General features: G+C 38.2%; 1 protein-coding gene across 1 annotated transcript in view; it reads right to left on the bottom strand.

Moving 5' to 3' along the window:
* The window catches only part of WDFY4 (WDFY family member 4), a 125887-nt gene that overhangs the window by 95022 nt on the left and 6010 nt on the right, over nucleotides 1–24855 (bottom strand). The window contains 12 exon segments of the mRNA XM_031554435.1: nucleotides 4102–4195; nucleotides 6947–7557; nucleotides 9974–10164; nucleotides 11316–11420; nucleotides 13040–13492; nucleotides 13811–13971; nucleotides 15952–16141; nucleotides 16996–17185; nucleotides 17777–17914; nucleotides 19216–19319; nucleotides 19903–20017; nucleotides 24084–24345. Coding sequence (XP_031410295.1) covers nucleotides 4102–4195; nucleotides 6947–7557; nucleotides 9974–10164; nucleotides 11316–11420; nucleotides 13040–13492; nucleotides 13811–13971; nucleotides 15952–16141; nucleotides 16996–17185; nucleotides 17777–17914; nucleotides 19216–19319; nucleotides 19903–20017; nucleotides 24084–24344 — 2613 coding nt within the window. The 5' untranslated portion in view covers nucleotide 24345.

Raw genomic sequence — 24855 nt, 5'->3', positions numbered from 1 at the left:
CCAGTAAAATGAGATTTTAGTGGAAATATTAATAATGGACAGAAAATAAGGCTGTCTGTTTCTATACATATGAATTGATTTTCCTAACACATATTACCTGCACCATGAATCAAGATACTGAAGGTGCAATTAGAATGCAGTTGGGCTCACAGCTGTACTTCAGATTAGAGTTAAAAGGTCAAAATGTCAAGTAGCAATTTGCCCAGACTGTTTAAGTAGATTCCAGATTCTTGCTCCTAAGAACCTATAGTTTCAAAATTGGTAGGTATTTTTTAATCACTGTTACTCTATTTGATAATGATTATGTGATGTGGAAAATGATTAAGAACTTTGAACCTTCAGTAATGAGGATTAATTTCATAAGGATTTTCCATTTTCTTATGTTTAAGAAATTTTTTCAATCTCAGAGCACATCTCACTTGAAAAGCTATCAGCCCTTCATAGAAAATTAGAATTAATTTTCTAACATAGATTGCAATTTCCTGGCAAAGAAATCAAGGCATCAAAAGAACTGTTTTCAAAAACGTCAGAGTTTATATTATGCTTTATATTATGCTTTCAAAAGAAGTGAACATTCATGAGTTTAAAAACCATTGAATGTAGTTTGGTTCTACTTCTGAAAAATCAGTTGTTTTAGTCTTTAAATTATGTATAATAAAAAAATCACTCCTAGCCACAAGCACATTCCCATCCTGTTACAAAAATTTGCTGGTTATTCTCACTCACTGGTCTTAAAGTTTACTTTGCTCACAGTCTGTATAATTTCACTTTACAAGCTTTCAACATAACTGGTGCTCATGTCCTCCTCGCAAATCAACAGAAAAAAGCAGCACTATGAACTACATACTACTGCATACATGAACTGATTCTACTTTTCCAGCAGGATGGATACAACTAGGTCCATCTTAACTGTACCACAGAAGTTCTCTCTGTCACAATTTCATCTTTCATCTTAGTAGAACTCGTAAAAGAAGCCACAGAGCTTTCCTTCTTTGAATACCATGTCTGCCACCTTCTAGAAAAAAAAATAAACTACCTGGTTTTGACCATTTGAAGTTAACCAACAAAAACTTTTTGTAATATTAAGAATTCCTTTATTACTGGCACATGAATCCCATGCAAAAATAAGACCAAAAACCTCTGAACATCTACCAACTCAAAGACTGTTCTTAGGAATTTAAAGGCTCCTCAGCAATGTTTCATATCCATATAATATTTATATGATGTTATCATATCTAGAAATTGCAGCAATATCTGACCGTGACTTCTAATTTTCTTTCAGACAGTCAGAAGTAACACTTGATCTGCAACACAGTCTGTTTTATTATTTCTTTTATGCCAACATACCCTATGTTACTTTAGCCCATTATTGCTTGGGTCTGATAAAGGTCACCCATCAGTAGCAACTTTGGCAGGAAATAGATATTATTTCAGAATCAAAGCATGTTACTTTTATAGCGTTCCATTAACATCTCTCAGGGCTTTCTCATTGCCATTCTGCTGAAAGCAAAAGATTTACACTTGACCTGGCCCTATTCTGATTATTTTTCAGGGTGACTCCTTAGAAGATCTATCATAGCACTAAAAACAAGCTGTAAGACATGAGCTACACTATCTGTTCTTCACTATTGCTCCTTAAAAATACATGTTATTTGACTCAGCGTTGAACTCAGTGCAAGAAGCCTCCTTGGATTTTTTTTAAAAGAAAATCTTCATTAAGAAAGCTCTATCCACAAAGAAATTACTTCATCTCTCATAACTATCAAACTAAAAGAAAAAAAAAGAAATAGCACCGTATTTGTTACAGAGGAAAACTCCAGGGAAAACTCCTTCACTTTCTACCCAGTTTCTCCTCCTTCATTAAGTCACTTAGTTCCATTTGTTGCATCAGATGTTGCCTGACTTGCATTTTCCAAGAAGGACTTCATTTCACAAGTTTTTGTGTAGTGGCATACATTAAAAGTAAAGGTATTTAAGTTCAGTATTTTGTGTCACTGCCTGGTAGCATCATCCAGTCGCCCAAATAAGACAAGGTTCCATTCATTCACTCAGCATCCTTGAACAGAATTAGTCACCAAAAAGTATGGTTAAAGCTTCCTCCATCCTTTTTTGTGGTTCATTTGATGAACAAAATGTCAAGATGCGTTAAATTCTATTGAGTCCACTGAGCATAACAGTAATCCCATTCTACCTGAGGCAATTTTATTCACAATAGCAATACTAAACAAGAACTATCAGTAAGAATTTCTTATTAGCTAAGAAAAAAAGAACAAGAAATGAAGAAAAAATGAACACATTTAAATGCAAGATTGAAATTGCTTGAATTTTTGCTCCAGACTTTCATATTTTTAAGAACACTGCCATCTACTGAGGGTCTCACAAGCTCTCACAGCTCAGCACAGAGCCAACTCTGATACACATCCTTAATAGCACTCTCTCATCCAATTAACCATCCTACTTGTTTTCCAGAAATTAATTATTGCAATTATCAAAGTTTCAAAGCTGATGCCTTGGTTCTGTTACACAGAGTTGAGATGTGCCAGCAGTTAGTTGCAAACCCACTTAGCATAGCTCTGTATGAACAATCTGGTTTTATTTCAATTTCTCTGCGTATACATTAACTATTCAAATACTTAAGAAAAGACAGAAGAATATAGTGTAGGCAAGTTACTTGTTCTGATTCCCTGTATGGGAAGCCTGACAAAGCAAAGGGAGTCTAAGTTACGCTGTAAGTTTATGGACTGATAGATTAAAAGGGTCAGATTATTCTGGCTGCTGGATATATTAGCAACATTTCAACAATTATCAGTGGGCTAGTTCAGTTCATTCTTTGCTACCACTCATCCGATTTTATAAAACATATCAAAGCCCAGCTTACTCAGGATTGCAAACAAAAGCCACATAAACAAGACACCGAGGCACGGGTAAAATTGTTGATTGTTTTGAAAGAAATTTTGGCTACTGTGTTGCAGATGGGAAATGTAGTATACAAAAAATACAGTAAAGCAAAGTCCCTGGGATTAAAAGGAATATAAAAGATGAAGATATTGAATAATTACTGGTGATTGCATTGCTGGTGTACTCAAATATTAAAGAGATATAGCCTGTGTAGTTTGTGGCATCTCAGGGTCAGGCAGTTTTAGCTACAACCATAATAAATGAGCTTTTTACTAAGGTGCTCCAGAACCCATTCATCTCCACACTAAAAATGTCATGCTTGCACATGGCTTCAGCAGACTTTCTCAGAATGAAAAGAAAGGTGGAAGGTGCAGAATGAGAGAGCTTGAAATGGAGACAAAGATGGCTGTCTGTATTTAAGTAGCTTCTGTACCTGGGTACATAGAATGATGTGTATAGTGCACCTACAAGTGTCTGTGTTCTTTTATCACTGTGAGGAATCACGATGCGGTTCCTGATCACAGACACTCCATTAAGTGAGGCCAGTGGCAGAAATATTCACACATGCAGTTTAGACAACTAAGCAGAGCTTTAAATATTTAACTAATTATAATTTATTTAAAGGAACAGTAGTAATTTTTGTCAGTTAGTGGCCAGCTCAACCAACCATCAGAACCACCATGCTTATTTTGTAATGGAACTTAGAGGCCAGAGACAAGCTGTTTAAAACCGCTTCACCATCATACCAGAAACAAAATTAAAAGTAACATTCACTGGCCCCATTCCCATTTCTCTACTTGAGCATAGAAATGAAGAGGTTTTTCTTCTTTCCTTCACTTTTTCTTAGTCATACCCTCAGGAAATAAATGATCTCACTTCAGAAAGTGAAACTATTCTCTCCCCACATTGTTCCTTGGGTACAACTCCACATTTTATAGTGAAAATGGGACTAAGATCTTACTCTTGCCTTTGCAGTATCCTGGAACCCAGATCAACACACTGCATCAGGTAGGTGTGAGTGCTTCGTCAAACCAATATCCATGAAATTTTAATTGTTCTTATCTGGTCTGAGAGTGGAATTTTACACTGTTACTGCCAAAACTCCGCAATAAATTCTACTCTTTTCTAATGTGGAAATATTAATTAAATCTCAAAAATGGAGCTAGAGAAGTGTAGCAGACAACCTATATGGCTCATACTCACCTGAGAGTGTCCCTCTCTGTACAACTTGGGCAGCAGCCTCACCATAACACAGACAGCACCTGGATTTACAATGACACAGTCCCTCATTTCCCACCTGCAGGAAAAAACATGTAAGACTTAACATTATCATTAACAGCATCAAAGATTTTGTCCAATATTCCAGCAGAGTACAGCTTAAAATTGCCTGGCAGTAACAAGGCTCAGCATTCTTAACAGTAACTACTCCAGGCACCACAGGTTCAGCAGGATCAGAGAATTATTTCTGGGTGCACCTCTGAATTGGAGTTGTGATGCACTCTGTCAGAAACACCTGCTCCAAATAGATTTTGTCAGGAAAGCAAAGACAGCACCTAACAGACAAAATTAGGCAGAAAAAAAAAAAAAGTGTCACAGTGTGCTTTAGAGGCACACTGAGTTTAAGAACAGGCATTAAAATTTTGGACAAGGGATATAAAGGAAGATAAAATATTATTAACACCTGTTATTCTAAATGTCTTAGAACAGCAAGTAACATGTAACACACTGCCACACTGTGACAAACAACTCCTACTGCACCCTTAAGAAATAGTACTTCAAAAGCAGTAGCTCATTTGCTGTATTTTCTTCCCCCTCTAGGAAATTCATTTTCAGCTTAAGCCTGCTGTAATAAAACTTCCCAAAGCCTACAATTTATCCAGCTTTAACACTAAAGTAAAATGCCAGGCAGTGTGTACAGTTCTAACAACCAACAATTTTTCTGAAGACTTGATCATTGAAGAAATGCTGTTACCTCAGAATCCCATCATTCCTTTCAAATATGAATTTTTTCTCTGATATGCCACATAGCAAATGTAAAACGTGACCTACAAAATCATAAACATCAGACGACAAAGAAGTAAGATCATCCTTTGAAAAATAAATAAAATCATTAAATATTTAAGTCTTTGTCATGGTTTTCTCACTTTGAACGCTGCCTGGTAGGCTTAGCACTATTTTGAACTCAGAACAAATGAGGAAAATCCAAAGCCGGACCAGTACCAATCTCATCCTGTCAGCACTCACTCCCTCAAAAATATCAGATCATTGTATCACAGTCTTATCTCTGTCCTCTGCAGTTTTCTGAGATGCCTTCATTTGCTGGCTGGTATCAGCAGAAAAGCTGTCTCCATTTACCAACTCCTCGCTCCTACAAATATCCCAGTCTCAGGAATATCCAATCAGCTGACTAATCCAAGCAACTACTCCCTTTATCCCTACACTACTGGTGTACTCCCATATTAAAGACATGTAGCCAATGCAGTTTGTGCTTGTGAGTTTGTGGTGCCTCAAGGTCAGGTAGTTTTAGCTACAACCGTAATAGATCACTACTGCTGCATGGATCCCAATGGACTAGTGCATGGATCAGCACTAGTCATTACTTAAAAGACAAGATGGCCTGGGGATAAAATGAAAAGCTACAAAGTTCCATTAGCACAGTTAATCCACCCAACAGCAGCTGCAGCAACCATTCTGCTGGGGTGGGCATGAGAAGCCCCTTCCCTCCCAAAGTATGGTCAGTCTTACTAACATAGCTTGCATCAAGCAGTCTCAAATCACCATGATCAAAAGGAAAAACTGAAGATGGTTCAAACATTAACACAAGAGCAGGAACATAGAGAGCCATTTTTCAGATAGGAAGGAAAGGGTGAATTCCCATTACCCAGCAGCTCGTTGCACAGAACAGTGTAAATAAAGGGATATGAATATTATCCAGTATAAATGCTAATTTTCCCATGTCAGAGACACAGGCTCCTAGAACTACCACATCATAACCTTATCCCCCTCTTCAAGGCATGTTAAATCCATGTCACAGGACAGGGCTTTGCAGGCCACCAACACTGACTGCACACAAGTTCCTCCTTTCAATTTGCATAGCTCCCTGCTGAAGGTTTCAGGAGGAAGTGAGTGTGGAGTACAGCTGGGAGGAAGCTGCTTTAGGGGAACTACAGGCTTGCAGGAGCTCTGAGAATGTGATTTCTTGGTTTTATTTTCAAAACAAAAATTACTACTGGAGAAGTATACACTCTCTATGTCATGAAAATTGACAATTTCCCAGAACACATTTGGCCTTGTTTGTATATAGTGATGAGTGAGGATTAGTTTAAAACAAAGATTGAAGGAATCGCCCATTACAAACATTGAACTTAACTTTTTTAAACTGGAGTTGCAATCAGAAACATTTTTGAGAAAAGGACTGCAGACACAGACAAGGGTTTAAGGTCTCAAAAAAAATTATGAAGCACAAATAATTCAGAAATGATTTATAGCTGAAAGTATGCTGATTTCTAATATAGCCTTTCCTTACTGCCATACTCCATTATATCAGTAATGCTCATGACGATTCCTTTTTCATTTTTCTCTGTGCTGTACAAGTAGATGAATTGGCACAGGCACATGAGGGCACACATGAATAGGGGAGAATTTAAAACAATTTAAAAGCTTCTGTTTTATCAGATGACTGGAAACATCTTTCCATATTATTAAAAAAGCCAAAATCAATTAGGGAATGTTCAAACACATTAAATGCTAGCTTCAAGTCTCAACAACCCTCTCCTCAGAATCCAGTCCTGCTCACACACTGCATGCGCCAGAATCTTCAGCACTAACTGCATAACTCTCAGCCTTTTGCATCCCACTGCTCCACTAAACAGTAACGCTTACCATTACTTAACCTTTCAAAAATATATGATTTCTGATGTCCTGGGATTTGGGACTGTATGACTGAATTGTTTGTTCTAGGGAACTTTTGCCACACCTTGCCTGTTAACTACCATATAAAATGCAGTTACTAGTTTTATTATATTGCCTGTACTAAATCAGAACTTACTTCTCTTCGAAGTTTCCCCATAACCCATAAGCAGAGGCACGTAATTCACTGACTGGTCTTTCGGAAAAAACAGGATGCTCCCCATGAGCTTGAGTTCCCTCCTGATCCTCTCTTGATGCCTCACCCATCTCTGAATTTATTTCCTTGAAGTAATTCTCCAGATGGAGGGTTCCTTTGATCATATGATCAAGAAAACTCAGAATCCATATGCAGTTCTTCAGCCATGCTGGGAAAGGTTCTGAAGAACAGAAAGCTGCATCCAAAAATTCTGTAAATGTCCTTGTCTTCTCAAGGCTTAGAGGGATGTGCCATTCTGTGTGTGTCCAGAAGCAGCCAAGTGACCCAAGATCCTCTGCCATCTTTTCAAAGAGGCCGTTCCTCTGAAAGAAGTTGCTGTTTACAGGGTCCAAGTGCAGAGCTGCTGTTATCCCCTGAAGTGTATAGAAAACAAGCTCCAATATGCAATTCTGTCCAACTGCTGCCCACAGCCCATATGGAGGATCCTGCAAGGCACCTTCCATGTCTGAGAGAAGAGACAGGAGTCCATTGAATCCACTGCAAGTTCTGAATGCAGAATGACTTTTGGGACTGTTCAGTATTCTTAAGAGTGACTATAAACATTGGGAAGAAAGGAAACAAAAGAACAACTTAAAATAAAGGGCAAATATGTAGAATATTTTTAAATCATGAGGTTTTTTGTGAAATTCTTTCAATGAAACTTCACTATCAACAACAAAATTATTGGTTACACCACTGTGTAGCATTTCTCTTTTTACCTTTCTCCATGTACCTCTAAAGTCAAGTATCCAAGATCAGAACAATCTCAAGAGAAAATCTACATAGTGATCCTGTGAGGTAGGGAATAGTGCTCACAGGAATAAAGAAAAGAAATCAAGTTGTATATCCTAGCTAATTTGACTGGAGGTATTGTTTCAGACCTTTACCTATTCTCTGACCAATCTTTTCAAACGCTCTCCAGAAATCTTGAGATTGAAAAAAAACTGGAAAGAAAAAAAAAAAAAGAAGCCCTGAAGTCAGATCCAAAGACAATTAAGTCCACAGGTTTTCTCTATTTTCAGAGCTTAAATCAGGTTATATGTTAAGTGTTACTTGACAATAGTACATAAGCATAAAAACCAATGTATTCCACTTGTAAATTTTTAATGCCACAGGTTTGCCGTTGCAAAACAAATCTAGTAAAGTCATTAAGAGCTAAAGCAGTGGAAGTAAAGTCAGTGGGAAAAAAACCCAAGAGGTTGTTGGAAAACAGTCTACTGTAATTTAATGTATTTTATCTCAGGTTTTTCAGATGTTCCACTATTTGTTTTGCAAAGATGATGCCCTTTTAGGAACCAGAGATGTTCCAAATGCCAGGCTGCATCTTTTCACATAGCATGAGATCATTTTAAATATCAAGTTTTCCTTCAGAAATTCAATGAAAGAGATTCACTTCACAACCTGCTGAAGAGGAGCAGTTCTAACAAATATATCTCCCTCCAATGGGATCTATGACTGCAAGAAAAGGTTCCTAGAACTAGAGGGGGAAGGAAAACATCATTACTGCCATTCAGTTTTGTATGATAATGTATCAAACCAGGCAGAGAATTCTGAACAGAGAGTAAATTTAATAACTCACAGTTGAAGTTATCAGGATGGCTTTAACACATTTCAGAGAAGGTCAACAGTAACCACATTTCCTCTAGCTCTAACTCAGTTAGAATTTAATCGCCTATGAGTTAGTATTCCTCTGTCTTGAATCTATAAAACTGATGTCTGCTGGAAACCCCCTAACTCAGTTAACGTTAACAGAATTTATTTCACATTCCATTATTTGTTATTCCTCATAATTGTCTACATGCCACACTGGAATACGGCACTCCTAATTACATCTGGGCTCAGGCTTTAACAGCTAAATATATATTAGCAAATCAATCTGAATTTGTGTATAATGCAATCACAGTCCCAATAGACACAGATAATAAATTCATTTGCTTACATTATGTTTTAATACAGTTATCATTTGTCAGAATTAGACACTGAAGCTGCATTTATTTTCATATTAGTTTGGACACTGTACTCAACTTCTGCATAAATATTAAGTTTACTTTTTCATATCAAAGCTATAAAACAAAAATGAAACAAAGTTTAGGGTAACATGGTATTTTTATTACAAAAGCAGCTGCTATATTGCACTGAAAAGTGAATTCCATTTACACTTAATAAAGAAGGTAAACATTGATTTAATTTCATGCTAACATACCACTGCTTTTCAGTTTGCTGTCCATGAACTAAACCAAATTAAAGCATGTGGATTCTTTCTCCTGTTTCAGTTGCTAATGGATCAAAGACTATACACACAAAAGAGACCATGAATAGTTCTAATTTCACCCTCCACACCTTCTCTTTTTCACCAATTTACCTCTGTTTTTTCCCTGACACTGGTGTATCCAAGAGATTACCAAAATAAGGACAGCAAAGCTACAACCTTGGAAGTGTATGAGAATCAACCTTGGAAGTGTATGAGAATCAACCTTGGAAGTGTATGAGAATCAACCTTGGAAGTGTATGAGAATCAACCTTGGAAGTGTATGAGAATCAACCTGTTAGCCTCATGCTTGCCTACACTATCTCCCCATCTTATTCTTCTACCTCCTCTCACATCCTCTCTCCACATCTCCATTTCATTCACATTAGATTGTCTTTTCTCTCTCACATTACATAGCTGCACCTACAACAGCCCTAATATTTGCCACCTCTGTTTCTCTGCCCTGCATTACTAATTAAGCCTTCAAAATACTTCACTCTAATACTGAGTGAAAGTGCTTACTGTGCACACACACCTTGATAAAAAAAAAAAAAAAAAAGAGGAACGATCTAGCAGAATCAAAAACTAGTTCATAGCTTTTTCCACTTCTGCTCTTACCATCTTGGAAAAAGACAGCGCTAGGGATAAGATTAAAAGCAATTTGCCACAAGCCAAGCAGTTTCCAAGAAAACAATAAGCAACTTGGAAGCCATGTGAATTACCTTCAGCAGATCTAGTTTCAGATGTAGTTCCCCTTGAGTAGAAGAACAGAGTGCTCCAATAACAATGCTCATATATTCCTCATAGTTGATGACTGATAGCTGCTCCAATATGCTAAGAGTAGCACCCCTGTAGCACTCATCATCCAAAAATATCTTGATATATGGCACCATTCCATAGTCCTTTAAAACAACTGGGGACAAGTAAGGTATCATTTGTTACTTAAACTATCCTTTACTTGTAGTTCTCAAATGCATATTTTCAGTGTATGGTGCCACATTTCTACAAATACTGAAGAGAGTCAAGAAGAGCAAGTTAAACTGAAGGACACAAACCGAAAAGCACAAGTAGGAATAAAATGACAGGATGACAACCGTCTCTAATCATTAGTAGTCATTTCCCAATACAATAATGCATGAAATAATGTCTAATTAGTTTTCAGATCAAACATTCCTCCAGTTTATGAAGGAGACTTGTTTGTAAAAATACACTCTCACCATGCAAGTTGAATGTACTGAGTGGATTCCGGTATTCAGAAGATCCTTTTCACTCCTGTCTTACACTTTTCCATAAGACTCTCCACAAAACCTCTCCCAAGCGTGCCAAAACTGTATTGTATCTAAAGGGAAGCTAAAAAATGAACGGGACAGACTCTAGCAGGGTCTGTCATGATAGGACAAAGGGAAAATGTGATTTCTGACTAAAAGAGGGGAGTTTTAGATTTGATTAAAAAAGGTGTGCTTTTTTGTTGTTGGGTTTTTTTGTTTTGTTTTGTTTTTTGTTTTTTTGTTTTTTTAAATGAGAAAGGTAATAAGGCACTGGCACAGGTTGCCCAGAGAAGTTGTGAATGTCTCCAAGGACAGGGCATCCAAGGTCAGGCCGGATAGTGCTCCAAGAAACCTGTTCAAGCTGTAGATGTGTAGACATCCCTGTTCATTGCAGATGTGGCAGACAAGATTATCTTTAAGGGTTCTTTCCAACTCAAACAATTATATGATTCTGTATACATGAGTGTGAGCCAATCCATGCCTGATCACATCAGGATTTCAAATACTAGATAACACGGAAAAAGGACTGGATAAACAATCATTACACAAAACTCACATGCACTGTTTTGTTTTCCACAGCTAAACATCTTAGAGGTACCCACATGGAAGGAAGCAGAGCAACTACTACAGCAAGATTAACTGTGGAGAATGTGGTACCTTTACCACGTTTCTTCCTAGAGCAACACCTCTCACTGAAGCACAAAAGCCAGAAAATTTGTTCATGCTTCTTAAGAGGCATCATGACCACTTATCATATAGTATCACAAAGCTCATGCAGTCATGCATCATTTCTTACCAGAGTTTCTCACACATCCCACAGTAAGGGCAGCCACCATCTTCAGCATTACAGCATTTAGTTCCTTATCAGTGCCTTCTTCCACACCAGGCAGAGAGGTTCCAGCTATCAGTGTATTGTTAACAACAGAAATTATATAAGATTTAGTTAGGTGTAGTAGAGTGTCTTAAACAAAAAACAAAACAAAACAAAAAAAACAATCCTCCAGCAAATTCTAGCTCTATCTTAAATATTACTTATAGGCTACTTGAACTCAAAGGCAAGCAACAAAACACAGACATGGCAGTGTGTAATGATTAGTATGTAATCTGAGACTGGGAAACACAGGTCTGACTCTATGCTCTGCATCTCACATCTCTTGCATAACTACAGAAAATACTGATAATATCTGTGTTTTTACTTCCCATTTATAAAGCCGATGTAGTTCCCTTTTTGGTGATACCTAGCAGGTACACACATGATAAAAGAAACACTTTGCCTTCGGAGCTGTAAATTGGTAAAATATTGTAGCAACAGGGAGTGCTTAAGTACATAAACTGCAAGTGGAAAACAAGAACTCCATCCATGTTCATGCATGTTCAAAGGCAAACACTTCCAGGATCAGGCAGTGTAAGTTAAGTTTTTGTTAGATCTAAAGACTTTAAAGTGCGCAGATTAAATTTCTGGATACCAAGAGAGGGAAGCGATGACCTCTTCACAGTGTTCTCATCTGCCCCTCTTTATTCATGTATCCAGTGTCATAAGCTACCTAACTATTCAGTCACTCATTCTGTACTGTTTACATCACCAAGCAATCTAAGGCTTGGTAAATACATCAACTGATAATTTTAAGTTGCCAAGAACTGTGGTATTTATCTTGACATTCCTTATTTAGGAACTCTCAAAAATATTAGTTCTCTGATATCAAGAACACAAATCTGTTTCCTTGCAGTTAACAGAACCCACACTGTAGAATTTGTTGCAATTCATATTCAATATATTGCTTAAAATAAATGCATAAAATGATTCAGTTTTGCTTGCTCCATTAGAAGTTAAATCTAGTACTTTGGGTTTCTTCTTGACTAAATAACAATCATACTGAAATTTAAATGAATTTTCCAATTCATACAGGACAAAATTTTATCACATTTCATATAAATAAGCAGTTTAAAAAAAACCTTCCAGATATGTGAGTGTATACAATAAATCAGCTAAACTCAACAGTTACCACACCTGGACTATTACCTTCCTGTGAAATAACTATATAGGATATAACTATATCAGATGACAATGGGTGGCAGTAATTGTGATTAATATACGGCCAAAATTCAAGAAGCCACCTTTCATAATCAGTCCTCCCAACTAAGTGTTGTTTTCAGAGGAACTAAATACTGTGAAAAACTTTCTATACTGGCAAGTCGTAATCTCGGAGAACTCCAAGTCAAGATCAGTTATAGAAGCACGGGATGAACAATACCCTCCCGAGTAATTTATTGTACACTGGTAAAGAGCAGTGCATGAACTCCTTAGAAAAGTGCACAGAATGATATACAGTTAAGATTTCAGAGGGCACCTTAGTAGGGCTTGGCATGACAAAAACATCCCAGTTTTAAACTCGAGCCACTTGATTTCCAGACAAATCTAGCTACTTGGTATATAAAACGTATAAATTAATTGCAGAAAGATGCATTCATTCCTATTGGTACGCCTGCCTCTGCACTCATCATGAATGAGTTAAGTTATACCTGATTTCCTTAGGATTTTGGCTTGCTTCCTTAGAACTGCCAGCAGTAGGCCTAATAGCCCAGAGTCCCGGAATATGTCGCTGAATAGCAGATCCTTCTTGGTAATGCTGAGAAGGCACTGGAGAGCTGTCAAAGTGCAGAAAGGCACTACATTTTCCTTTATCAAATACTGAACCTTCTTCAGAATTTCATGGGGAATGTAGGACAGGTCTAAAACAATTGACTCTACCAGTCTGAAGAACTGGACTTGGACTGGATGTGGTTTGAAATGGATTATGTCAATAAACTGGTTGATAGGCTGCAGTGTCCATTCCAGAAGAAAGAAGTTCACAGTGTCCCAGGCCCATATGGTACCAATTGCTCCTAAGACTGTTCCACACAGGTGCTGATCATTACTTTTCTGAAAAATTGACTGCAAAACCTGAAAAGCCTGGAGGTTTTTGACTGTCATTCCTGCAAGACAAACAAGTGGAGATACCCCTTTTTTCATGTACGTTCTGTTTTTAAAACATCAGTGCTATTTAAGCACTGCAATTACAGTGCTTAATCACATTCGAGACCAGAAACAAGATTCACAGACACACATCCTCAACCCGAAATAAGACTTTACAGCTGACAATCAGTTCATTTTGGTGTAGGTAACATTCAGGTTTCTGTAACATCCACTGATCTATGCACTTAATGTTATCTCATACTCCTTCCTCCATCTAAAGACATACAACAACGTTTCATTTTACTACCCACCTACATTGCCACACATATATACCGTACCAGAAGACCGTGTCCATTCATAATCAAACTGAGGTAATTGTGGATGTATAATATTGCCAGAAACTTTCAGTTCAGTTTTCCCACAGGTTGTAAGGCAAGTCAGCATGTCCAGAATCTCATTCAGATAGGGATCTCCTTCATTTTGCTGCAACCCCTCACATCTGGCAACAAAGGTTGGGACAGTCACATGTAAGGACAGCCTTAGCAATACAAAATTTTTTGGATAAATCACTAGGCATTGAACACAAGAGCTACTACTCATTTCTCTCTCCTCATTGATTTTGTCATCTTTCTGCTTTGTTTAACCATCCTTGAAACACCTTGTAATTTCACAGCTTGGTGGAACATTTCCCAGGGCTTTTTCACAATCCAAGCCAAGGTTACATTTAAAAAGTAAAGGCAGACACATGGCTGGCAAGGGGAGGAATCTCCTGTGATAACTAATAGAAAGAGCTCACTCTTTAGGAAGAGAAAAACACTGTATTGCTTGAGCTTTGTGAATCAAATATAAAACACAGCATGTCTCTCCTCTAAGTAGTGAAATAGGCTGAGCTGTGATCCTAGATGTGCCATAGTTTAGACTGAAGAGAGTGCCTGTCAAAAGTCTGATACAACTGTTTTTCATGTCATCCTACTCAATACTGCATAGAGGAAGGATAATTCTCGAGGAAAACTGCAGCATCTGGGTATGGTTTAGTGGCAGAGCAATAGACACTGGAAGTTAGGAAAATCTCTCAGAAGAAAATAACATTTCAAGCTGAGTAAGAAAAAAAGATTGGCAAAGGAAAAAAGTGTCCGCTTCCAGTAGGGAATAGTGTGATCATCAGGATTTTCTTTGTTGAAAAACAAATTCTAAGCATCAGACAAGAAGAAACTTGGCATAGTTCAGGAAAGTAGACATGAAATTGCAGCTTTGAACATCTGTATACTCTTTTAATCTTCGCAGTCTACATCAGTTTAAAAAAAAAAGAAACCTTACTGATAAACATTAGATGCTTTCTCTTATATCATTAGAGCTTCATCAGAAATACCCATCTGTATGGAAACTGCTGAATCACCACCTGAACCTCTGATTGATTACCTGAGGCAAGCAATGAGTCAGCCACAGGAGCACAGGTGAAGGCCTGGCTCCACCTCTCCTAGACCCATTTAAGAGCTGACTACCAGTGGGGAAGGATCTCTTCTGGAGATCCACTCCACTGGAGTTTCATAAGCAAGTCCAGGAAACAGGTAAGTATCCTATCTTTTCTGCTTTGGTGTAATAACTGCATAGCCAAGCTCTCTGGTACATCTCATAACTATAACATCTGTACATTCATTGATTGTACACCCATCTCTTAGCACAACCTATTTATAAGAGAAAGTTAGACATTCCATGGTAAATAAACGCTATCATAAAAAAAAAAGAAAGAAAACTTGATCCAATTGTAGGTGTCATATTTATTGCCCTGCAAAAGATCATCAGAAATAATATGTTTAGACATCTTGGGATTCATCATCCAAACCACATACCCCTAGATCCAACTTACAAAATGCCTCTTGTGTATGACACTAGTCAGGGACCTAAGTTCTTTAGCATGTTTGAGTAGTAGTACAAGAACAGGCAAAGTCAGAAAGGAAACAATCAACGGGAACAAAGATCTGGAAGTGCTCTCCTCATCTAGTAATAAACAAGAACAATGATTCTAAGTGTTTCTGGGGAAGTGGTATAATGTACTACTTTGACATATCAAACTCTGAACTTGATTAGTCAATGCAAATAACAAGAGTAAAAGCTTCTACTTTGTACTACTGATGAGGAAGAGAAGCAGTGGGAATTTGTTCCAGTTCAAATTCATTTCAGTTCTCTTCTAATACTAATAATTGATGAAGAACCTTTGCCATGTTCATTAAGTCCCTACCCCACTTACAGACAAACTGCTCCTCTTGAAACCATAACAAAAATTAACTGTATCAGAAATTATAAACTGCTTCCTCCCTTTTAAAATAGCAATGAAAAATCCAACATCAGAGCCTTTGTTACTGTTTTTGCATCCACACAGAATTACACATGTAACTAACATTTAAGAACACACCACCACGAACTCTGAAAATGAAGTTCTACCACCTTTTAGAAACCCACAGAACACCTCTATACTTACCTCAGTAAAACTTTTAGCAGGAGTTGGTAGCCATCATTACTTTCAAACTCTGTTAATAAAGCTGATGATATAGGATAGGAGTCTTTCACAAAGCACAGGACAATACTAACAGCTTCACACACATCACAAGCAGGTAGCGTATCAGCCAGTTTAAAGAGATTCTGAACAGCTATTTTAATACAGTCTACAGCTGTGGGGCAGAAAAAAAGCAGCTATTTAAGAATTGATAGTCAAATAAGTCCAAGGTTACTGATAAAAATGGAACAACAAACAAGTTTGCTTCTCAATAAGACATTTAGCTCTTTCCAAAAAGAAAAAACAGAACATTAAACTTACCTTACCTCAGGCTAAATGCAGAACACGTCTGTTTTTAAAGCACGCACACATTCCTTTGCTTAACTCAGAGAAGCTCACTCTCAAGAACATAAACACCAAGCCCACCCACCCAAATTCATAATCCGTGAATTCAGCTGCCTTAGTAGAAGATAAGCGGGAAGCAGACATTTGTCATGTACTAAGTCAATCACATCCTGTGCAGAATTCACAGATGAATTTTCTGCTTAATGAGGCATATGTATTGAGGCATATGCATTTTGCTCTGAGCAACGAGGACTAGTTGTTCTTGTCTAATTTGATGGACAGTCCTTCCAGGATAGCTTCCAAATTACTAAACCATTCAGTACTTAAAACTATTATTCCTCAATCTATCAATTTAGAATGTTTACAAGCCCCATACATTGAGTCACATTACCTAAAAATAAATAAAAACCATAATACATCTTTTGCTAGTCTACATTAGCGTGATTAAGTGACATGGACCCTTGCCAGTAGTTTTCTTTTTGAGTATGTAGGAAAAATCCTCGGTTTCCAGATGTCTATAGGCACTAAATAATGTTTTTGCCCAGAAAATCAAGAGTCTGTTCTTTGCAGCTGACCGAGTACCAGATTACGTAGAAACAAAAATCTACCCTAGAGATCAGTTTCTTGAGAATTCATTCTCAGGGCAACCTCAAGGAAAGGAGAAGCCAAGTTGTGAAGCCACACCTTGTAAGTACAGGATGCTGTTTTTGGTCTGAGCCTTTGAAATTGTTCGCAGCACAAGGCCTGTGGGTACTTTCCATGGATGGCTACACTGGTCCCAGAGGGAAGCGGCTGCTATAATTAATGACTGAAGCTTATCAGCTGCCAAAAGTTCCTCTACACCTTGTTCCTCTCTGTACATGTTAAGCATTATCTGTAAAGAAAAAAACAGCTGGAATAAACACCTTTACAAATGCTTGGGAAATAAAGGGAAATGAAGGCCAGCACTAACGTACAGTCATACACATGCACTGAAAAAACAAAACAGCAGAAAATTCTGGGGCATGTCACACATAGCTTACAGGGACTGCTACACAGCACCATAGTATCAAAGCCCTACCAAACATCTGAACTGTATTGTAAAATGAGAACTGAGTATTGTGAACCAGGTCTGAGAAACAAAAATCTAAACCATTGGTTGCTCCATCCATCGGTAGTTTTGGAGAAGTTAAGTGGGGGATGAATGGGGAAATATAAACATTAAAAATAAAACACCACAGTTTTTATACAGGTACCAGAAGATAAAACAACAACTTCTAGTAGGATATTCTGGAGTTTTTTCCAGTTTTAATTACTTTTTTTTATTAAACACAAACAGAGATTACTGCATAATCTCAGATTATTTAATAATTTTCATACCTATCTTATTCCTTTCTTTGCTCATTTGAATCACCACGAGCTCCAATCCCAAGCCAAGTAAACATATGAGTACTCGGAGGAAGAAGCTCCCAGAGGGGTATCTCACCTCAACAAGCATCTTCTGAGTTTCATCTTCATTTGTCTCTCCATCAGTGTTTCTTTTCAGAGGAAAAGTAAAGAAAAGGTACAGGCATTGCAACAGAGCAGCTGGAAGTCCTGATCCAATGATGTTCCACATTGTTTTCTAAGTGAGGAAAAGAAGAGTCAGCCCCTCCTGAAGCCAGCTGTGCTTTCCTTGTTTCTACACACTAAGAGTAGTCATGAAAGCTGAATTGGCTACTTGAGAGTTTTATTCTTAAGAGTACACATCGCAATCATACCACAGCTCTACAAACTTGCCTAGAAGAAGCAAACACACTGATTGTGCATTGCCATAGCTGTTCCTAGGACTTTCCATCCCAGCAGAATTACATAGCTTTGACAGATCCCATACTCTGCGTAAGGATATCTGCAGTTGATAAAGCACGCAACCTGCAAACTAACAGCTAAAATAGTATTATGACAGAGCCTTCTTTATCATTAGCTCAAAGGAGATATTCTGTAGCTAGAGAAGCCTGGAAGGACAACAGTATGAATTCTCCAATCCATCCTTGACTCAGCATAGAGGTAATTTAGCTATAGTTCTGTTATTTTTCTAACTTACCAAATAACTAACAGTTATTATCCCTTTTATAAATGTAAGACACTGTTTCTCTGCAGTATTTCTCAGCACTTAGTTTCTTTCTATTTCCACTGATGACTCTGTACAACTCAGAGAAGTGGCACCCCAGGGTGCCAGTATGGCATGCAATAATCAAAATAAAAATCAGCAGCAAACTAAAGAAAAGAGTGGGGTTTGTGATATGAAGTTTTGTGAGAGTCTGTACTACAAAAAACATCATTTTATATCTGAAAAGCACAAATCTCATTAGAAACTTCACTCTGTGTCTAACTATAGACTTCCCTTTGTGACTTAGACTAGGTCTACTAGAATCATTCATCTGAATAAGATAAACTGCACAGCTGGATACCAGGGGCAAACATACCCCTCACACCCTAGTACCAGGCTGTAGTATTGATAGCAGTCTGCATTGAGAGCAGCTGTACAGACTCTACATACTCTGGAGTGCTTCAAAATAAAAATCCAACCACTGTGCTATCAGACAAATAGATCCTTACCAGTTACCCGTTTGCTGCATAAGTTGGAGCAAAAGAAAAGTTAAGAATCAGAGGAAGACTAGAAAAAACAGATTCCTTTCTTGTTTTGCTCATCAGGCATCTGAAAACACAGAGCACTTACTTCCTTCTTTTAGAAAAGCCTCAGATATAAACCATGCCATGTGCTCTGACTGTGTACCTGAGATATGCTGATGCATAAAGCTTTAGGAAGAACACAAAAATTATAAGATCTATAAGGCTTCACTGCTGGGGCAGCTACCCAGCCTCTCAGAACGACAACAACAAAAAATAAATAAATAAAAAATCCCCTGTAGTTATTTCTCTTACCAAGTCAGTCCGTGAGAGCAGATACACTGATTTCAGGAGCAAATGGCCATCTTCTACTTCCCCTTTCTGTTGTAGCAAATGCTCCAAAGCCAGCCGAGCTTCCTCTGTTAGTACAAAAACATTAAACTTCAATTCCTTAATGAAAGGTTAAAATATTACACTGATCTTTTCTTAAAAGATCTGACAAATTTTATAAAATTATATTAGCAAGAGCTTAATGAGGTGAATGAAAATACATTAAAGGGTTTTGATCCAACATTAGGCTCAGGCCAGTTTATGTAAAATGCTTTTCATAAACTGATGAGCTTCACTGGGAATATCATCTCAGGACATGAAATTCGCCAGCTGACTGGTGCAAAGAATGCATAACAGCCACCAGGAAAGTCATATAGGGCTAGCAAGTATTTTTCACATTATAGAAAGCTCTTTGGAATATTAAGTGTAGCCTACTCTTTCACTGCATAGCAAGTTCTGAAATAAGGTCAGCATGGCATACAAGGCCAGATCTTCAGTGCAGTCGTACAAGACCAATGCTAGCTGACACCTTCTAGAAGGTCTGGCTTCCTACACCTAGCATTTTCTATTTATTTATTTATTTTCTTTCCTTCATATTAAGCATACCACTGCAGCATAGAATACAGGCAGATGAGAGCAAAATCCCAGTGGATGAGCAACAGGAATCATTACCTGCAGATTTGCCATTGAGGGTCCTCTTAATCTCCTTCGTCAGAAGCTTGGAAACCTCACTGGCTAGCAGTTGAACGCTAGGGAATACAATTACTCCAGCGGACTGTTCCCAAGCCTGAAATCCAAGTTTGAAAAACTGTTAAAATGTTTCTGATAAAGCATGTCTTTGATGGATTAATAAGTACCAATAAACATAAAATTCCCCCATAAATTTCCAGTCTTGTTTGTCTAATGCTTCCAAACGGACTGGTAGAAGCACTCACACTACAAATACAACAGTCTACCTGGAACTACCGTTGTGGATGCCCCGTCCCTGGAAGTATTCAGGGCCAGATTGGATGGGGCCCTGGGCAACCTGGTCTAGTATTGAATGGGGACATTGGTGGCCCTGCCTGTGGCAGGGGTGTTGAAGATTCATGATCCTTGAGGTCCCTTCTAACCCAGGCCATTCTGTGATTCCATGATTCTGTGTGAATCATGTAATGCATCTGCCAGACAGTAATTACTTTATTTTCTTCAGTGGATACAATCATAACTGTGTAAGTGTCTGTCATAGCCCCTGTGCCAATAATTATTTGTATCAAAAAAAGCATGCTAGTGCTTTTCCAAGTTATTTGTTCCTCCTTGTTCTGCTGAGGGCAGATTGCAGAGAAGATGTTTCATACCTACACAGAGCAAACTGTAAGCAGAGAACAACTTAGGCAGTAAGGCAAGCACTTCTGTTTCACTTCATTAGAGTTTCACATAATTGTCTTCTCTGGAAGTGCCTCTTTTTGGAAGGCTACATGAGAGTGAAATGCAGGTACACAGTGTCTCTAGCAATTCATTTTAAACTAACAATATTATTCAATCAAAGGTTCATAACAATGCTACTTACAGATCAGGCCACTAGCATTTTGGTTTAATTCCATGGGTGATCATCCTGTGAGTCAGATGCTAACCCCTAAAATACAGTCTCCTCTAAAAACGAATTAGTTTTTAACATATAAAGATCTGTATCTGGAAGAAAACCAACCTGACTGTGTTCCAGAATGTCTGCCTTCAGGGGAAAATCAAGTAATGTGATGTCAACCTAATCTGTTCTCTCTTCCTCTTAAGCCTGGCTGTTTCTACATGTTTAAGATTCTGTCACAAACTCCTAGTCTGCTCTTACCATCTGTCCTTCCTACTCACAGGCTGAGGGAACAGGCAGCAAAGTACAGATTCCCAACTGTTTTATAGAGCATTACGTTAGAATTGCCTATGCTGAACAAGAAACTGTTTCAATGTAAGGAGGATGACATTTCCCTCTGAAGTTTGAGCAGAGCTGAATGGAGAAATGCTAAGCTGAAAGCCATCCCTGTAATAGAAGATTCTAATGTTTTCTGAGGCACCAAGAGGGAAGATACAAAGATCACATTAAAATGTCTCCCAGCCTACTCCTAGATAGCTGACATTTTTCTCTTCTCCTTCTGCTTGAAGGATTGTTGGTGAGTAATGAGCGTCCACATTTCAGCTAGCTCCTAGTTAGTGCCTTCTCTACATCCAGTAAGATCCAAACCTCTCAGACAGTGATGCATTAGCACCTGTATGGTTCAACAAGGAAAGAACAGATAAAACCCTTAAAGGGATAAAGAGGACTTGCATAAAGCCCAAGTAAGAAGAAACAGAGTAGTTAATATAACGAAGAACTTTATAACAGATACAGCTTAAACAAAGATGTGCTTTCCAGGCCAAATGAGGGACTCAACGTAAAGTAGAAAGCTATCAGAAGAAGGAAGTAAAGGTCTTATGGGAAAGGACATGATGAGGCAGACATCTGGTCCTAAATGCCTACAAAGCATCTCAAAGATCTTCTGATAAATTTGAGAAAACGGAAGGTGAAGAATCCCTCTCTTAGAACACAAAAGGAAAGCGTTAAGCTAACAAGAAATGTTAGAGTATATTTTGTAAACGTAATATCCTTTAGAAATTTAAAATAATTACTTCACTTCAGCAAATCAACTCCTAGAACTTGCAATACACTGCTTAGAAAAGAGGGAGTGGGCAGTCTGGAGAAACTATACTATACATGCAAGCAATCTTAATTGGAATCAATTTATATCTTAAAAGCATTAAGGATTGTATGCTTTCCATGTAGCTTCAAGAGGAGGAAGGAAAGGAACTCTGAAAACTGTCCTAGGAAAAATAGAAAAACTACATCCTAATTCAAATGGAAAAGTTGCCCCTCATTGTCTCAGAGAAATAACAGTGCAATCTGCAGTTAGTTATTTAAAAAGTAGATCCATGAAATAAAACAGTGTCTCACCACAGAAAACTGTAACATTATCAGTCGTGACTCTATTCTGAAGAGCCCTATTTGAAAACTGAGAGGAGAACACTGACTCTTTTCAAGGCCATAATTCTGGGAGTTCAAAAGGCTGCAGTGAGATCACAAGAGAGCCAAGCCTGTCCATGTACTTGTAGTGCCATATGCAGGGAGAGAGAGACTGAGATTCATTTTCAGTGGCAGGAGAGTACGCACACACACACACAGGAACAGTTCTACTGTCCAGATACAGCTCTTGGTTCAGAAGGGACACAATTCTATGCAAACAAATTCAGAAGATGAAGTTGTGAAAAGTGGAAGTTTTACTCAGTCGTTATACAAAACACATGTAGAACGATTCAGATTAAATGAAAAGGCCACTTCTGAGGCTCCAGGCAGTGTACTCATTGCCTCTTCAGACCCTTCAATTCCTTTTGTCTGCACTGCCTTGGATCACAGTGAGCTTGCATTCAAATGTAGTAGTTGCCAGATACTACCAGCAACTCAGTCCACACTGAGTTTGTTTGCATCACAAAGATACCAAAGGGTTACCTCGTTCAGTACTGTTAACTCTCATCAGCACCTATAGCATTTTCAAAGCCCTCCATTGCACCAAGATTGAACCTGCGAAACTTGTAATTCTTCACACAGCTGAGTGAAATACTTTTGACTGTTTGGAACTTATTTCTCCTTTGCCACAATGGACAGCAAGGATTTCATAGCACTGAGCAGTTATTTCCCTGCACACACATTTCAATACATTCTTCATAGTAACATCACTTTTTGTGTCCCACAATGCTCTCACATAGACAGTTACCAAGTCTAACAACATTTTTTCCTCATTTGCCCATTACTTTTTAGAAAACTGGCTCAGATACATAGGGAATGGACAGATCTGAGCTTGGTCACCTAAGAACACTGAAAACACATAAGTACAGACAGATAAAATATGCCATCATTAAAATACAGTTTCATGAAAAACAAGCTTTTGTTTTCTTTCTGGAAGGTTTACATGATGAGAGAGTGCAGAATCTCCTCTACACCCATAAATATCATAGGTAATTCAGGAGAAAAAACTATACTACACAGCCACAATACATTTAAATATAGGACAGGTTTTCTGCCTCTCTCAAGATTATGCTGTGCTATCCTGTCACTGTACAGCTCACTCAGGCAGCTCGCTGCATTTTTCACACACTACAAAAAAAAAAATCAAAAAGGTTCCAATTGATTAAAGGGCTCTTCTAATTTCACCTTTCAAAATCGCCAGATTAGAACTTGTTGGCTGATGAGAGATCTAGGGAACATGGCAGAGTAGCTTATTTACTGAAGTGTTTTACTTCAAAGCTCTTTTCTTACCCACAGAATGACCTTCCACTTTTCATGCTGCAGTTTCCCTATCTGTAACACCTCTTTCAAGCACAAGAATTAGACATTAGTGCTGCCCCGTTAACCCCAAAATCCCGCCTTTCACACTGCAACTCTGCACTTCTCCAAGCTAGCTGCATACCACAGTCACATTTTCCCCAGACAGAAACTATGCCCAGCCTCCACTAAGTAAGAGAACAGTAGAGGCATACATGAAGTAACCATTTCTCAGTGTACCCACCTTGAAAGACACCTCTACCAGCAGCATATTCCAGCAAGTTAGCCATTCACATAAGCAAAGCCATGCTTCGCTATATACTTTTTTCATGCTAACACAGGTTAGTTAGATGAGAGGTGAACAGGACACTGTATTAAGGCTCTCAATGAAATAAAAGAGTCCATCTCCTAGCCAGAGTTCATACACTAATCAACTCTGTTGGCAGTTAATGTGGCCACAAAACACACAGAAACAGAACTTCAGTGTACATCCTTGGCATCTGCATCAAAGGCAATAAGGAGAACAAACCTTTAAGAAGAAGGGAAGAAAGTCCAGCAGCCTTCTCTGTTGTTCCTCTGGGATGAGAAATGGAGCCGCCTGCTCATATTCTACAAATTGTCTGCATAGAGTCTCCCACTGGAGAGTATGACTCTGGGGTAGGTTGTCCTTTCTGTGTGCAGGCTGTTCAGGCACTTCTGATTTATCAACATGATCAGGGCTTTGCTCTTGCTGCCCTGCTTCGCAAGATGAATCTTCCAGCTGCCACACAAGCTCAGCTGCTTTGTCCATACTGAAATCAGAAATGAAGTTAAAGATACTGTATTTACAGTTGACATCATCCCATACTATCCCACTGTCTTGAAAAACTAGACTTTGATAGTCATAGTGATTGGAGTTAGTATGTTCATAGGCTTGCAGCCACTGATTCTTTTCTACTTTTAATGGCTAAGCACCCTGCTTCTGCACAATAGCATTATCACCCTGCAATCAGATGAATGAGCTATCTCCCAAGAGACATGCATGTTTTTTTTCCCCCTACACAATACATATGGGCTTTAGAAGGACAAACTGATAAACCAGGTAGGAAATACGGATTCTAGATCCAACTTTGATACTGAGTCAGTCTTCTTCAATTGTCTCAGTTGTAAAAGAAAAAAAAAAATGTAATTATTACCATAATCAAATCTACAACAGAATAGCACAAAAGATCCTGGTTATAAATTTCATTAAGTATGAATGCTAATCACTGGGCAGCACACTGTCTGCAGCAAGCTGACAGTCCCACAAGAGACCTAAATTT

This window comes from Meleagris gallopavo, chromosome 8 (assembly GCF_000146605.3).
Source record: "Meleagris gallopavo isolate NT-WF06-2002-E0010 breed Aviagen turkey brand Nicholas breeding stock chromosome 8, Turkey_5.1, whole genome shotgun sequence".
In the NCBI taxonomy this organism is placed as follows: Eukaryota; Metazoa; Chordata; class Aves; order Galliformes; family Phasianidae; genus Meleagris; species Meleagris gallopavo.
Note: the sequence above shows the minus strand (reverse complement) of the source record. Positions and strands in the feature narration are given on the sequence as shown.